The sequence below is a fragment of the Madurella fahalii genome (genome assembly GCF_045866475.1).
Source record: "Madurella fahalii IFM 68171 DNA, scaffold_1, whole genome shotgun sequence".
NCBI classification, from domain to species: Eukaryota; Fungi; Ascomycota; class Sordariomycetes; order Sordariales; genus Madurella; species Madurella fahalii.
The window spans coordinates 3,635,838-3,652,194 of NW_027263971.1; the positions used below are offsets into that span (position 1 = coordinate 3,635,838).

General features: G+C 57.4%; 3 protein-coding genes across 3 annotated transcripts; all 3 read right to left on the bottom strand.

Annotated features, from left to right (window-relative positions):
• Positions 1–431: 431 nt before the first annotated feature.
• Positions 432–1,859, bottom strand: YDJ1 (Type I HSP40 co-chaperone; the record flags this gene model as incomplete). The annotated part of the gene is made up of 4 exons (XM_071056556.1): positions 432–739; positions 806–1,639; positions 1,697–1,766; positions 1,824–1,859. The coding sequence occupies 4 exons, from the start codon at positions 1,857–1,859 to the stop codon at positions 432–434; spliced, it is 1,248 nt and encodes a 415-aa protein (XP_070912657.1).
• Positions 1,860–3,808: 1,949 nt separating this feature from the next.
• Positions 3,809–9,258, bottom strand: SNT2 (putative PHD type zinc finger protein with BAH domain-containing protein; the record flags this gene model as incomplete). The annotated part of the gene is made up of 4 exons (XM_071056557.1): positions 3,809–5,740; positions 5,795–7,658; positions 7,800–8,283; positions 8,355–9,258. 4 exons carry the CDS (start codon positions 9,256–9,258, stop codon positions 3,809–3,811), a joined length of 5,184 nt encoding a protein of 1,727 aa, XP_070912658.1.
• Positions 9,259–14,427: 5,169 nt separating this feature from the next.
• Positions 14,428–15,702, bottom strand: MFIFM68171_01136 (uncharacterized protein; the record flags this gene model as incomplete). Its single annotated transcript, XM_071056558.1, has 4 exons — positions 14,428–14,499; positions 14,554–15,341; positions 15,400–15,522; positions 15,579–15,702. 4 exons carry the CDS (start codon positions 15,700–15,702, stop codon positions 14,428–14,430), a joined length of 1,107 nt encoding a protein of 368 aa, XP_070912659.1.
• Positions 15,703–16,357: the final 655 nt, after the last annotated feature.

Sequence of the window (16,357 nt, forward strand, 5' to 3'; positions counted from 1 at the left end):
AGCAATACAAAGAAGTGGCTCACAACGCTCGTAATCGTTCCATTGTGGAATAAAATCCAGGTAGCAGAGCAAGCCTCTGCCGCAGAAAAGCCAGATGCCTACTCTATCCTCTTGAGAACGCCGCCTGCCAGACTGTGACGTGCCGATGAACATGAAGAAAAAGGAAAAAGAAAAATTGAGGCCAAGAAAGACCCTTCATGCATGCCCAGCGAGAATGATTCTATACCTTCTGCCTCGGGTGCCCCCTGGAGTATTTCCATGTACCCTTCCCTCATTCCCCGCTTCGTGTCCCATTATGTCAAGAACTCGCCACCCAAGCTAAATATATGCGGGTCTAATAACCCGCTTTAGAAGCGAGCCGCGCGCGGTTTTAGAATGTCCGACCGGACAAGCTACGACGGCGGTTTCAGCCGCCACTCGGCGCGAATGCCTTACTGCGACGCGCACTGGACGCGCTCCGCATGAGGCTCTTGATCTTCATCCTCCTCCATGGCAGTGCCGGCGAATCCTCTCGACGAATTGTCAACGTCTTCAAGGTCGGCAGGTTCGGACATGGCCTCGGCAGGGGGCATATTGACGATCTCAGGGGCGGGAAGGCACTTCCGCAGAGCGTCAAAGGCGGCGGGGTCCTGGGTCCAGTTCTTCTCGGGGAACCTGACGCTGAATTGAATATACATGTTGCCGTAGTCATGGTGCCGGTACGACGGCATGCCCTGGCCGCGGATCATCTTCACAGCGCCTGACGACAGGGGTTAGTAAGGGCGCTACCTCACTACAGCAGCTGCTAATGGATTATTACACTTACCATTCGAAATTGCTTCACCAGGCAAAATCTCGACGCTCAGCCACCTTTCGTCCAGGTGTTCAATGTAAATGGTCCCGCCAGCTAGCGCCGTGACGAGGTCGATTTCGCACTGGTACAGGAGGTCATCGTCCCGACGGGTGAAGCGCGGGTGGGGCTTCTGCTCGATCTGGAACACGACGTCACCAGCAAGGATGCCGGGCGCTTGGTCACCCTCGCCACGGAACTCGACCTTGGTGCCGCTCTTGACGCCACGATCGACGTGGACGTGGAGGACCTTGCGATCGACAATCGTCTTCTTGCCCATGCACTGCTTGCAACGATCCTTCTCCTTAACAAGCTCACCCTCGCCATTGCAGTCTGAGCATACAGTTTGGAAGCGCTGGATCATGGGGCCCATCTGCCGCATCATCGTCTTCATGCCGTGGCCGTCGCATCCAGGGCACTTCCGCACGGCACCCTCCTTGCCGCCGCGGCCGTCGCATTTGGGGCAGATAATAGATCGCTGAAGGGCCAACTTGGAGACCTTTCCGCGGTAGATGTCCTCGAGCGAGACGTTGTGGACGTGGTGGATCGTCTTGGCCTTCGTCGGTCCACGCTGGTGGTTCATACTGCCGAACATGCCCCCGAAGCCGCCGCCGAAGCCGCCGCCGCCGCCAAAGAACTGCGCGAAAAGGTCTTCGGCCGCCATGCCACCGGAACCGCCCGCACCGCCTTCCAGGCCGCCCTCACCATACTGGTCGTAGATTTGGCGCTTCTGAGGGTCCGAGAGGACCTCATATGCGTGTGAAATCTCCTTGAACTTCTGCTCGGCAGACGGGTTGTTGCGGTTCTTGTCTGTTGAACACACAGGTTAGGATAGGTTTATGTGAAAGAAATCACCAAGAGCCATACCGGGATGGTACTTGAGGGCGCCCGTCTTGTAAGCCTTCTTGAGTTCCTGCTCCGTAGCATTCGGCGTAACCTGTTGCCGACGTTAGCTCTGGTGCTGCCCAAGTCCTTTTAGAATGGAGATCCGTACGCCAAGAATGTCGTAGTATTTTGTTTCCTTGACCATTTTTACTGTCGGGTGCGCGTGCGCGTGCGCTGAAGGTGAACGGAGTCTCTTGCGGCTGCCTCTGTTAGCTGGAGCCTGGTGATGGGCCGGCTAGTCGGGTCAAACGATCCGAGACAAGGTGAACTTCTGAGCAATTTGCCGCCTGACGGTTAGCGAAATAAAGAAGAAAACTTGAAAGAGGATTAAAAAAAAAGGTAACAAGTCTCTTTGGGGTTGTCCTGTTGGGTTTCGACAGAATGTTGCATTCAAGGCTTCGTCGATACAAGGAAGGCTCTGGAGGATTCTGCTGCAGCCAGGGGGGGGGGGGGGGAGAGGCCGCTCACGGCGGGATAGCAGACTTACCGGACCAAGCACAAGGGATATTGCGAACCGATGCGCTGTCTACCCTGGGTGCCGACCTGGAGGGCGAGGCTTTCACGCTTCTGCTCTTTGAGTCCGCTAGACAAAGAGTTTGCAGAGGGAATTGACCAGCCCGGGATACGATCAAACCGGCTTGCAGAGACGCTGGATGCTTATAAAACTGCAGGTTGCGCAGAAGGGAGGCTGAAATTCTCGGATCCCAATCGAACTTGCCGCCTTCCCTCCACTAAGGCATTCAGCCCCTCCCGAATGGAAATCCATCGAAGACTCTGGATTGTGGCTGGTGCGTGTTAGTGTAACCCCGGCGCGTGACAGTCTTGTGAAAGCGACTGACACGTGAATATGCGTAGTGTGGGGCGCTACAAAGGTATTTCCTTAACAAACATCCCAGGGTCCCAGGGCCAAGGAGGTGCGCTTGGAAATTCAGATGCAGGAAGCCGCGCCCATCGTGGGGCTGGAAGTCGGGACGGCGGAGACGTTTCAGTTCCCCCCCAAATCGCGTCGTCACTAAAATTACGTTGATATCGGAGCCCGTCTGTGGTCCTCCCTGTCTCCTTACCACCTTGGTCAGATATTGCTGGGTGCTTCTCCAGTTTTCCAGGGGCTGCCTCTGAGCATGAGGCAGGCTGGAGAGGCCCCAACCGGCACTTTGGGATGCCTGAGGCTAGATGAACATTAGCTGCGGGCCAATGGATGTCAAATTTCTCTGTAACCGGACAATATCGTTTCGTTACCCTTCCATTCGCCCCACCCGACGGCGCGCAATAGCATTGTCGGCGGCTCATCGCCAATGCTGTTCAAGTGATCGGCCGCTTTGACAGTCCGTCTCAGTCCCAATGGATAAGCTTAGTAGTTACATGTCGGATTAGTAGGTTCATTACAATGCTTCCTCGCTTTGACGTGAGAGGGCGGACCTCGTGATCGTCCATCGACGGGAGCCGCTCATGCAGCCTCATCATCAAAACTAGCACACACACACACAACTGTGCAAACAAAATATAAGAGCCGGAAATCACTCACTCACTCGATACCGCATGTGTGTAAATCTATGTACGGCAGGAAAAAACGACGGATCTCACACATCCTATGCTGCCCAACCACACACACAACCAACCACGCCAAATATGCAATCATATCCGCAGAAGCCCATCCGACCTCCCATCCCTAATCCTCAGTTCCCTAAACTCCTTCTTCAAGGCAAAACGCAATGGAGTGCGAGACACAACCGACTGACTTGCCAGCCGTGTGTCTGCCCGACCTCCCCAGCCTCCATCCACTACAACCCTTTTTATGCAGCACACGCCCGTTTGGCCCATTCCGCTTCCCTCCTTACCCCTTCCGACTCACGAACATAGAAAAAGAAGAAAACGAGAAAACATATTCTAAGACGCTTTTGCTTCTCCTCGCATCATACCGCGTTTTCAAATGAAGAAGACGAAGAAAACAGTACAATGATTATTATAGTGTACAACCCCCCCCCCCCCCCCACCAAAAAACCTTTAACTGTCTGCCAACCAAACCCTCATTCAAGCGTTCCATCCTTCTCGACAACGAGCCAGCTATAGTAGGCATTGGTTCGGCAACCCCTCCTAAGAAAGTAGATTTCTCAACGACGGGCTCGCGCTGGCCCCGCTCGCTGGCCTGGTATTCTCCCCCAGCCGCGGCGGGGGCAGACTCGTCTCTCTCGGCAACGGGGCGCTCTCCCGTAGCGGAGCCGGAGGAGGGCTGGTATGGCCATGGCCATGGCCGTGGTGGGCTTGGCCGTGATGGCCCCACTGCCTGAGGTAACTCAGGGGCTGCGGCGGTGCTTGTGCCTCGGGCGGCGGGCCCGACACGACTGGGGGAATCTGGTTTATGACCATGTGGTTGTGGTGCGGTCGGAGATCGGTCGGTGGTGGCGGTGGCGGGGGACCATGGGCGTGATGAGATAGGTAAGGGGCGCCGTTTGGTGCCGTGGGACCGCTGAGACGCCGCGGTGACTGCGGGATGCCGTTCACAAATGGGGCCTGCGCGATGTGGCCTCCGCTCTGCGGGGCAGGTGCTGCGGGATGCGCCATGGTTCCGATTGGCGGCGGCCGGAGGTGATTAGCTAGGGGTGGAATCGAGGTAGGAGGCGGTGACGGTCCGCCGTTAACATCGCGAGATGGGTGTAATGGAGGTGGACCATGGCTCGTTGAAGGCCGGTGCCAGTCGAACGGCCGAGCGGCCGGTGCGTATGAAGGAGGCTGAACTGGCGGTCCCCGCGGCGCGATAGTTGGGGGGAGTGGAGGTGGCGCCACTGGCGGAGCCTGTACTACTGGAGGGGCAATTGGCGGAGCAACAGGCCCCAAGAGGGGGGCCTGGAGAGGTAGCGGCGGCCCTGGTGAAGGACCCGGAACGGCGTGAAGCGGGGGCGACCACCCATATGGCCCTCTGCTCGCGTGTCTCGCTTCCGCGGGCCCCACGGGCGGCAGTACCGCTGCTGCTGCCGCCTGCGAAGCCTGCCTGACCGGCTCGGGGGGCGGGGTTGGCTCCTTTGGCGGTTGCGGGTGAGGGTTAGGTTTCCGGCCAGCCTTCTTGCACTTGTGGCACTGGAAACTTCGCTGCTCGACAAACTTCTGGGCCTCTGACCCAAGGCTGCCAAAGTAACCATTTGTAAGCTCACGCTCCTGTGCCTGGTCGATGGGGTGCCACTTGGGGCTAACATCGACATCGCAAGTAAGGCAAATCTTGCCGCCAGGCTGGAGAGCACCCGGTGCCGCGTCCCCGTGGTCACCGTTGACCAAGGCGACGAGTGATGCCCGCCGGTTCTGCGCTGTGGGAGCTGAGGGCGATGTGGACATCTTGGATGCGACAGTGATCTGGTTTGCCTTCCTTGCGCAGCCCGTCAGTGTCAAGTCGGCCTGCTTGTAGTTCTGCACGTAGAGCTGGAGAGCATTCATTCCGTTCTCAGCCACAATGTCGTGCATGCGATGGACTAGAGTCTTAGTTGGCACGTGCTCCTTGCACCAAACGGCGGCTGACATGACACCGCTATCCCCATTGATAGTGACGATCCGGAACTGATCGCGGCGGGAACCCTTAACCGGCGTGACGTCGAATCCCAGGACATAACCAGCCTGGTGGGCGCACTCAACATGGACCGCGGTGTGGCACTGATGACAGTCCACACAGGCGCCATCGTCCTTCTTGCAAACCTTGCACACTTCCCCATATCTTTCCCGGGGGATTAAGGGGACGCCTTCGCTAGGGGCCAGTGTCTTGGCGTTCCCAAACTTAACCTCGGGCGTCCAGACGGCACAGGTGACGTGCACCCAATTGTTGTCTGCCGTCCGCTTCAGGGGTTCGCGAGGGTTGACAGGCCGGTTCATTTCCTCTTGCTTCTTGCGGTAGTAGTCGGCCGCTTTCTGGGCGTTCTCGCGTTCGACCCGTTCACGCTCGCGCTCCTTCTCTGTCTTCTTCTTGTGCGACGCAGAGATCTTAGGTGGCTCAACGAACTCGTGCTCGGTATAATCGACCGGGCAGAGCACACACTTGTAATGCTGTGTCTGTGTTAGTCCTGTCTGTCTGCACCTCTGAAGGGGGACGCCACTTACGATCGACAGCTGCGGGTTCTTGTCGTTCAGGCACATGTCGCAGGTCCATTTACCCGGAGCGCGGTTGTCCAGAACCCCGTAGCAGTTCCGGTGCACTGTGAGACGGCATTCCCTACATGACAGGTGCTGGTCGCCCAGCGGTTCCATCTCTCTGCAGATAGCACAAGGTAGTGCCCGGGGTTTCGGGATCTCGGGAATAGGGGGCGGCGGTTGTTGTTTCTCGACAGCCTTCCTCTTCGAGGCGGGCCCGGCAGACACACTGCCTGATTCCGAGGGGGTCTTTTCGGCATCCTTGTCGGCCCAGCCCTTGAGCTTCTTGCGCGGCGGCTCCTGGGGCGCCACCGGTGTGCTGGATGAGCCGGCCGGGCTCGCCGTCGCGGCGGGGTCGGGCGTGGGAAACCGGGTGTTGTTCATCATTTCGTCGGCCGCAAGAAGTTCCTTGTAAAGCTCCTCATCTACCTTACGCCTCCACCCGCGGCCTCCGGTTTGCGCAACCTTCTTGGCCACCTCGTCGATATCCTCCCACTGAATCGCATACCGCCGCCACAGCTCAGCACATCGCCGGCAGAGCGCCTGGATGTATTGATCCTTTTTGTCCTTGTTGTTGTTGCGGCCACCGTTCTCGGTGACGGGCGTAACGGCAGCAGCGGGAGCTCGCCGCCACTGGCGCGACTTTTTGACGCCGCAAAACTTGCAGATAAAGCCCTTCTTCCTCTCCTTGGCTTTCTCTGCGTCAAAGGCGGAATCGTCGTGGTCATCGGCCACGTCATCGGCCAGCTTGTTCGCAGCCGCCTCGGCCTTCTTCGCGTCCTTTTTACCTTTCCGACCGGAGAAGTTGCCCCAAATCTGCTTTCCGCGCTCCGTCTTCTTCCAAGTGTAATACCAGCGGGTGACGGTCGCCGGGCTCAGAGTCTTGACATGCTTCATGACGCTGTGCAGTTCGGAGCCGAATTTGGCGACGCCCTCCTCGAACTTTTTCTGCTCGGCCGGGGTCAGTTCGGGCTCCTTGAACTCAGCCTTGGGGACCTTGGGGAGCTCCTTGATGGCCTTCTCCGGGTCAAAACCATTGCGGAACAGGAGATCCCTCGCAACATCCTGCAGGTTAGTCGAGTGTGGCGGTAGGCCGAGCGAGACGGCCATCGACCGAGCCACGTCCATGTAGTCGTCGAGCGCCTCGCTGGACATGCGGACACCGCAGTCCTCGGGGGGCTTGTAGAGTAGGGTGGACGTCTCGTCGCCACCCCGCTCGACGTATCCCGCAGGCTGATCCTGGATCCATTTCGGACGCCTCTCTCGCTCGATGCGCTCGGCCTCGAGGGCGGCCTGCTGCTCCTTGGTGAGCTTGTTGTTGTTTCGACCCGTCTTCTTGAACTCCAGGGGCTTCACGTATTGCACGGGGCGGCCGAACCAAGGGAGCACGACGGCCTGGTGGCGGGGGCCGAGCCGGGTGCTTGCGCGGGGGAAGATGCGGTCGTCCAAGTCGAGGGCGTCCTCGGCCTTGCAGTGCATCCCCAGGTACCTGTAGGGCCAGAGACTGGCGTGGTAGATCTGCTCGGCCGTCGGGGGCGGGTGGGCGCCCTCCTCGGCCGGGCTGGTGCGGCTCGTGCGGCCCGTGTCGACGCCGTCGACGCCGTCGACGCCGCCCATCTCCTCGTCCTCATCGTCCAGGCCCTCGTCGTCCTCGGCATCGAAATTGGCGTCCGAAACGTTGGGCGTGTTGCGCGCCTCGAGCTTGCGCTCCTGGGCGCGGCTGCATGCGGCGCACGACCAGGCAAAGCCACGGCTTGGCTTCTTGAGCAGGGGTGGCTTGACGCAGTTCATGTGGTACGTGTGCTGGCACACGGCGCAGTCGACCGAATCGTTGCTGTAGGATGTGTCAGCGCAACCTAGGCTCCACCTTTTCCCGCATCGGTTCTCAATCTCCTCGATTGGGTTGGCGTGCCCCACCCCCCACACCCGAACACCCGCCGAAAGCACGCCAAATCACAAGGGCTCGCCCACTTACTTCGCGCAGTAGCTGCTGCATCGCTTGCACGTCTTGACCGCACTGGTCAGCTCCTTGCCCCGGCCCTGCTCGGTCAGGACAAACTTCCAGCGCTCGTCCAGCACCTTCTTGACGTGCTCGGGCACGTTGATGACCTGGCTTGTCGGGATCACCTCGTAGTTCTTTTGGATGTACCGATCGTACAGCTTCTCGTACCAGAAGCAGTCGGGCGACCGCTTGTAGGCCGCCATGTCCTGGATTTCGGCCTTGTGCCTGATCTGGCACTTGCCTCGCAGCGACGTCAGAGGGCTGATGTCCGAGTGCATCGTGGCGAAAACAAGACGCGTGTCTTGCACCTTGCGCCCGATGTCCTTGGGCCGGTAGTACCAATTGATGCGCAGCGCGTCGATTGGCAGCGCCGGGTCATTCTTGACGTGCAAGAATTCCATGATGCGACCCAGGTAGTATGGCTCGCCGGGCGGCTCGCATACCAGATAGACGTGATCTGCATTTGTCCGGCGTCAGAACCATCACAACGAGCAACCAAAGCTGGGGGTGAAACGCGGCCAAACTCACCATTCACCTCGAGCACGGTGCCGTCGTCAGCCACCATTTTGCCGTCCTTGGGTCGCGCCTTGCAATTCTCAAAGGTGAGCATGTTCGTCTCGGAATACCCCGAGCCGCTGGGCGTGGCATTTCCGCTGCCCTGCCCGCCAGATCCAAGGCGCTTCTGCAGCGCCGACGACGAGGAAGTGCCGTTTGGCGCCGATGGCGTTTGGCTTCCACTAGCCGCCAAGGCGGTGTCGGCGGCCTTGCGTTTCTTGCCCTTTGCAGCGCCATTTGCCGAGACGCTGCCGCCCGCGACCGATGATGATGATGTCGATGATGCCGATGATGCCGCCGCTGCAGCCGCCGCTGATGCTGCTGCGGTCGACGATTGATTCGAGCCTGGGTGCTGGTCCTTGGTGCCGTTACTAGAAGTGTTTTGCCTGCTGTCATCCGGAAGTGGTTTTCTTGAGGATCCATTGCCGGAACGTGGAACTGCCTGCGCTGCATTCGCCGTTGATGATGAAGACGTTGCTGATGCACCTTGCTGTTGCCTGGTGCTGGCCTTTTTCGAATCATCATCCTTTCGCTGGGGATAGACATCAAAAATGTCGGCGTCGATATCCTTGTCCTCGGCATAATTTGGTCGCGCAGCGCCGGTGCGGTTTCGTGACCGCGTGCCGTAAGGTGACGCCTGCGAGCCGGCGGCAGAAGGCTTCTCCATGGGCTGGGGGGATTCAGAGTTTGAGGCGGAAATTGGTGTCGGGTCAGACATTCGTGGCAGGACGGAGGATGATATGGGCCCCGGGTTAGTAGAATTGGCCGACTGCCTTACAGAGCTTGTTGCTCCTGCGCCGTCCTTGGCGGATGAGCTGCGACTGCCCGAAGTCGCCTGGTCCTCGGACTGGTTCGCAGTTTGGGATTTCTGAGCCATGGCAGACCGCGAAAAATGCCAAACGTCAAGACGGGAGTTGACTTGGGCCCAGCCGCTTGGTCAGTGAGCGAGGGCGCGGGCCACGTCCTTCTCGCTGGAAAGTAGAGGGGCGAGGAGGGCGCTGGCGCCAGATGTCATGGAGGTGCGAACAAAGTAGGGAAGGGAGTGACAAGAGCGAGCCGGATGATGGTCCATAAGACGAGACGGCAGCGGGTCCGACGCCCCGTGCAAAAGAAAGCTACGCTCTGCGTGACGTTCCTCGTTCAGAGCAGGGTCCGGCAACGAGAGAGCAAAACCCGCAGAGTAGGGAGGGAGCAGAGATCGGAAGCGCGGTCAGAACGTGTGTCTGACGAACACCCACGGTAGCGGCTGCCAGCCGGCATATAAAAGGCGAAAACAACGGGCGGAGTGATGCGAACGGCCAAAGGGGGGGGGGGGGGGGGGCCGGTCTGGCGCGCAGGGTGAGAGAAACGGTGCGAGGATGCGCGCGGCCCGAGTAAGAGGGCCGGAAGTCTTGGGAGAGCGTGGGGAAACACCAGCCGGGCCAGATTGCATGTGGAAGAGACACTTTCGCAAAGAAGGAAAAGAAAAGGACGGGAGACAAGAGATATGTGGGCAGAAAAGGTAATAATGGAGACTTTGAGCGAGAAACGTCAAATGGGCAAGGAAGGCAGGCCAAGCTAAGGTACGGAGACGGTACGTCTCTACTTTCGACCCCGGTCCCTCTGCACTGGGCAAGGCGGCGACGGCGCCTTGGGGACGTCCCCCCCCCAAGACTTTCCATCGACCTTTCGAAGCACCACACAGAGCTGGTCACTCCGGCCTAGTGGGGTCGCCGCTTTGCACTGTGGTGTGGAGCCACGAGGTAGATATCGCGTACTGCAGGGATCCGCACTGCCGCATCGTCCAGATTCAACGCCGGCAAATACCCCCCATGCAGCCACGCCGGGTACATCTGCGCTACCTTGGGCCCCAGAAAACCTCTTCAACCTCACCCGCTCCGCTTCACCATCCCAACCCCCGGCCTGACCGCGGGAAGCGTGGGATGACCTGCTGCGACGACCTTCCGTCTAGGCTCGACTCTCATGAGCCAGACGAGAAATAGGGCTAGCAAAGTGTGGAGGGGGGGGGAAATAATTCGTAGAGAGGCAACGTGCGTTGCAGAGCAAGACTTTTGGCCCCCGGCTAGCAGATGAAAGATGGAAGAACCCAGGGTGCCGCCTGTTCGACTCCGGCCGCTGCTGGCCAAAAAAACCTGATGAAGTTCGCTGCGCACATCTGGCCTCATCCGCCCGAGTTGGCGGTTAGCGGTTGGTGTTTGAGCAGCTAGAACGCGGAAGTTTGCGGGCAGGGAAAATTGTCGGCCATGTGAAGCGCGGAAGTTAGGTTACCAGGGCAGGCAATTTAAGGTATTACTAGGTACCTTACCTTGAGAACGGCAAGGCCTGAGCCCCTCTTGCTCGCCCCCGGAATGGACGACAAGCGTCTCTTCCAATCCTCACCTCAGAAATCGGTGAATATTACGCTATATGCGCTGCACCGCACCTGCGCGCCGTACCCAAATATTGTTAAATAAAAAGGGAGGGGGGGAAAAAGGTATCGCTGTTAACCCCAGGGATTGCCCCCGACGTCCCGCCTCCCAACACACCACGCATCGCGATGCGTTTGCCCCCCGGCTGACTCTCTTCTCTCCACTCTTCCCTCCGTCTCTTTTGCGAGGAAACGGATCTTTCCCTTTGTCTAGCGGTCAATTTACCTCACGGGCGGATACAGACAAGACCAGATACGGCCCAACGTGGTCATCGACAGCTCATCCTTGACCATTGTTTCTGCAACCGCACTGTGTTCCTTGAAGCTATGGATGATGAGGCTGCCGAAAAGAGGCTTGGTCCATCCAGCCTGGGTGCCTGTCCGGAGACGCGGCCGATTTTGTATCGTGGCACCGCCGCCCTCGAACCCCTGCCTCACACCCACCAACCGCGCTTCTCACCTCACCTCTCAGCATCCAATGTAATGGACGACGTATACTGTGCATGGGCTGTATTGCCATTTGGGGAGTATTGACTGACACTGGCGACGTGTTGCTTGACGCTGCAATATCGGCACACCTGTGATCGGCGATGATGTCGAGGGCTGGTGTTGGGTCAGTTCCCCGACGTCTTGGCATAACCCACCGGTCCGTGACCCCCCTTCAGAACGGGCGGCGTCTACGTTAGCACAGAACACCTAATGACAGTGCTTCAACCTTGGAGACAAGCATCAGCGGAGACGTCGCTTCACCTGTAGCAGCACACTCCTCTGTTCGACCGAGAGCTACGGGATGACTGATGCTTGCTGCCCCGACGGACCGGCATGGTGCTAGGCACACCAGGTGATGTGGAACACCGGCTTCCGAGAAATAGAAGGCGACATTTAGCTCGCCAGGGTCGTTTGGGCTCCTCCCGACCGGGCGAGCTCCACAATTCACAGTTCCTTATTCACACCTCCTGCACCGACCGCTGGGGGTGCGCCACTTGCCGTCGATCTGGTGTTTGCCAAACGTGTGTGGACGAGGTGAAGGCGGTCGGGCCCGAAGCATTCTATAGCCTCTCTCTGGCTGATAAAATTCAACCCGTCTTAACAGGGCCGGCCAGAATGACCGGATGCTGCGTTTCAAAGCTCAAACTGGGGGATGTTCAGCGTGCCCTTAGCTTGGCGCAGCCAGGGCCATCAAGAGATTAATAGCGTCAGTAATTTTTGGCCCGCTTGCTGGCAGTGCGGCCATCCCTCCACCCGTGCATACTGGTACGGTACACAACAGCCTGCCGGCTCCATCACATATCCGACAACCCGAATGTCGCCCCCAGCTTCACGTCACGAGTCTGAGCGCGTGCCTGGGGCGCGAGCGCTTTGGTCTGGATCGTGCTGCGTGGTACCAGAGCGGAAATCAAGAAAGGGAATCCCCAGCCCGGCATTTGCTACCCATTGCAAACTTAACCATCCCACACTGAAAGATTGATAGGATCGGGGCGTACATCCAGAGCCCGTGACGAATTTCGGGTATGCAAACGGGGCCCTTGTGGGTTGCCTGGCCCTGGGCCTTGTTGAACATGAGAGGATGAAGAGAGATGAGACGGGTGGACAAGATTGGAGGGATGAGTTTCCTCAGCCAGCCCAGTACAAGGCAGATGATTTGCGCACTGTACTGGGGCTGTTCGCTGTGGCGGCGAACGCCCGGGTGACGAGGAACCTTCTTGGCTTTCCCCCCTGCCGGGGAACTGACGTCTTGGTCAATAGCTGGAGGCAGGAGCGGTTACCCCCGAAGGATGAAAGAATATAAAAAAAAAAAAAAAAAAAAAAGAAGTGTGACCTGAAGCCGCATGGCGATAGCAGGCCGGGCGCTTGTCGTGGGAAGTCGAGAGCACAAGCCAGAAGACCGCATGCCCAACGAACGCTAGTAAATATATGTAATCCTAAAACTTGACAAACTCACCACGCTTCAACCTCTACCAAGACCGATATTGGGACCGATCATCGCCATCCCACCCGAGCCGGGCTTGCGGTTTTCGTCATGGGGCGCGCAAAAGGGACGGCAGAGGAGCCACTCTGGTGGGGAAGCTTCAAATGATGTTGAGCCCGCGAGATTTTCCCGTCCATGACCGCTACTCCTATAAAGGCATTCTGCCAGTGGTCAACGTGGAATGGTTATGGCAGCGGGATGCGTGTGAACGAATAAGGACACATGGACAACCGCTATCGTGGTTGCAGCTTGTGGCCGACCTCACTGTAGGCGCCGTGAATTGGTTTGTTATATGTACATGCTGGATCCGCTCACATCCCTCATCGGTTTCACGGATCCTGTGCCTATGTGGATACAAATGTACGGTTTGTAGCACCCCCAATCCACTTCGGCTTCGCTCGTGTCAGAGTTAAATCGCCCGGTATCACCAAGAGCGGTCTAATAGCCCATTCCAGTGCTGTTTGCTCTGAGAGAAACCAGAGCGGGCGTCCCATCGGCGGGACTTTTTAGCTTTCATGCAATCGCTTGCGCTCCTTCATTCGAAACCGCTGCTGCACTGCTCCAGTTGAGCGTGTCCCCGGTGACCCTTGGCGCGATCGAGCCGCCGCTGTGGGAACCTTTTGTGCCCACCAACCAAATCCCGCAACCGATGTGCTTCAGATGGCCGGCTTGTATTCCAGCTGTTTGTATTCCAGTTGTCTCTCATTTAAACTTTAGCGGACGCGAGTCCCAGTCCGGTCCTCGGATCGGAACTCAAAGGATTGCGGTGGGACACGGGGCCGGTTAAACGAGTTGAGGCATCGTTACGGGTGGCTGTTGCATGCCTGGCCGTGTTGGGAATGCGATGCACTGCCCCGATATACAGTACGCGCACCTGGCTGGTGTACACTGGAGTATTTATTCAAGAGCGCATGCAATCGACCGAAGAACGAAAGCAGTTCGGGACACCAGTATGCAATGCTCGGGAATGAGCCGTCTGGGATGAGCAGCGATGTCATGTAAGACAGGGCCAAAGAGGGAGTGTTCTGCAAGCCATTTGCATGCCGAGGGACTCGAGCGTGACGCGATGACAGACATGGCCCGGACAAGCAAGCCGTTTTGAAGCGGGGCCATGCCGTTCCCGCCAGGCGGCTGGTGACAAAGCTGGCCTCCAGAGGCCCTAGGTACATTGCATAAAAGTGGACCGTGCCTTGCTAAATTGGTCGGGGACGCACGAACCCAGAAGAAGTTGATAAGGTAATCTGACTGTAATTCTAGTAGATCGACTAATCCAACCACAGCCCCCATCCACATCGACCCCACGACCACACGACCACAACCACACGCGCAGCCGCAGCAAATTTACAGAAAAGATTGTCAATGATGCCCATTTCGCCCGGAACTGCGTTTCTGGCCAAATCCACCTCTGATCAATTTCGCCCGGCTGTTTCGCTGTACCATCTTCCTGCCCGGTAAGCTGATATCGCTGCAAGTTTGTGTGGCTATACTGTAGTATCATTCACCCAGGTGGGTTGGCTTCAGCGATGGCTGGTTACGGGTCAAATGACCAGAACACACAGTCAATTTACCAGATAACAAGAGCTAGACAGACTAAAACCGATATGCCACCTCATCCTAAGACAGTTGGGAAGACGTTCGACATAAAAACAAGGGCCCCACCCCATCTGACCTTATGCACAATCTGAGCTCAATGGAGCCTTGAACACAGAGAAGATGTTCGATAGCATGTTTGCAATTTGCTCCTGCGAAACTGTTAGCCGAAGTTACCTGGACTAAACCAGCATCTATTGTCGTACCGTTTGTGACGAGAGTGCCGCATCAAATCTCTGCCAACCAATATGTGATGGCTCGTCACCCAGCGCATACGCCTCTGCGACTTCTCCTTCGTCTGCCTCACCCTCTGAGACGTGAAGCAACCTGAGGAAAGAGACAAGTTTTGCTTTAGGTACACTCAGTTCCGCGAGATCGTGTGGCTGGCGTGGCAGGGCGTCTAAGGCGAGCGCGTAGCTCTCTCGGAGCGGATTGGTTGTTATCCGATCGACCTCGGGAGGATGCTCCGAGAGAACATCCTGCAGGTCAATAGATCGCTCATCCTCGTCTGCCATAACAACAACTTGCTGGTCAGGCTCCTCTTCGTCAGATTTCTGAAGATCGCCCTCTCGACGTTGGTACATGGCGAAGCGTGGAGCAGCAACCGTAGTTGGTTTCTCGGCAGCCTCTCGAGACTCTGCTGGTTCCGCCAGGCTCCGAAAGAGGCGCCGCCGCCAGTCCCGGGCATCTTTGCCACGGGTTACAACAACCCAACCTTTGTAAGGACCCCAGTTTCCCGAGTAGAGCCCATGTACCGGGGTCGAGAACGTGGGAGCATATCTTGAGGTAGTGTCCCCAGTTAGGAGGCAAATTGCGCGGAGAAAGGCATCCTCGTCTATAAGTGGAATACCTAAAGCCGTGCGGATAGGTGGAAAGGGGAAGGCGGCATGCCACACCAGGATATCGAACAGGGCCGACAATCCAGTAGAGTCTACGAGCACTTGCCCGGAGACTTCCTCTTTGATGACAGATTCAAATCTCTCTTTAGATATAGCTGTATATATGGTTAGCAGTTTTAAGGGTGGCTTTTGGTGCAGGGCATAGCAGCTTACATGCGGTATCCGAGTTCCGGAGTTGGCGGTATGCTTGCCGGATGCTCGATACCTCTTCAGACCCATGCGGGAGGTTGATGAGGTCTTCAGACAGAGCTTCGGTGAACCTTTCATACACGGCCGCTAGAGCCGGTCAGTCTGGCTTTATCTTGCTGTGCTTGCGACTTGGACCTACTGACCTTGGGTCATTAGACCGTGGTTCAAGAAGTCTTGGACTCTCTCGTTAGAGATACGGCGTTGATCGCTGAGCCCAAACTTGTCGTAGCTATCGGAGATTATGATGGCATCGGCTTCGATATCCATGGCTGAAAACGCTGGCGGCAAGTCCGTTTTTGTAAGCCGAGTTAGTAGTACCGTGCTTTGAGGCTGCAGATATTGGGCGTCGAGATGAAAATGGGGCCTGGGCAGGATGATGAATGACGTTCCGACTAAATCTGCAATGTATCAGCCGGTTGTGGATAAGGTGCGGTAATAGGTGTGTTGGTATTGGCTACCGTACCTTGGGTAGCTGTGGGGTTGTGGCTCTGGAGTCGATGCAGGAAACTGAAATGGGAGGACAACAGGTAGCTGTCAGGCCTCTTCCGGCGCTTTTATTATATACCTCCTCACCTACCAGGGCGCTCCGGTTATGTTTGGGGGCTAGTGCGGGGGAAGGCCGATCTCAGCTCGAAACACGGGTCTACGTGTTCGTAAGATATGTATAAGAGTGATCGTTGGTGGTCTCTATTTTTGGGAGTCGCCTGAAGCGTTGTTGAAAGATCGGGCACTCCGGTAGGATATGTCGAGGGTCCGTTGGTTTGCTGTGCTCCTCTTTTGCTGCTTGGCTACTCGTTGGGTGTTGTAGAGCACTGCATACCTTTTCCGTGCCGCCCCGCTTAGCCTTGAGCTGCCTCTTGTAACCAGAGATACCAAGCTCTGTGCAACTCGAGATCCAACCAACCCTATCTTGTTGACCGTG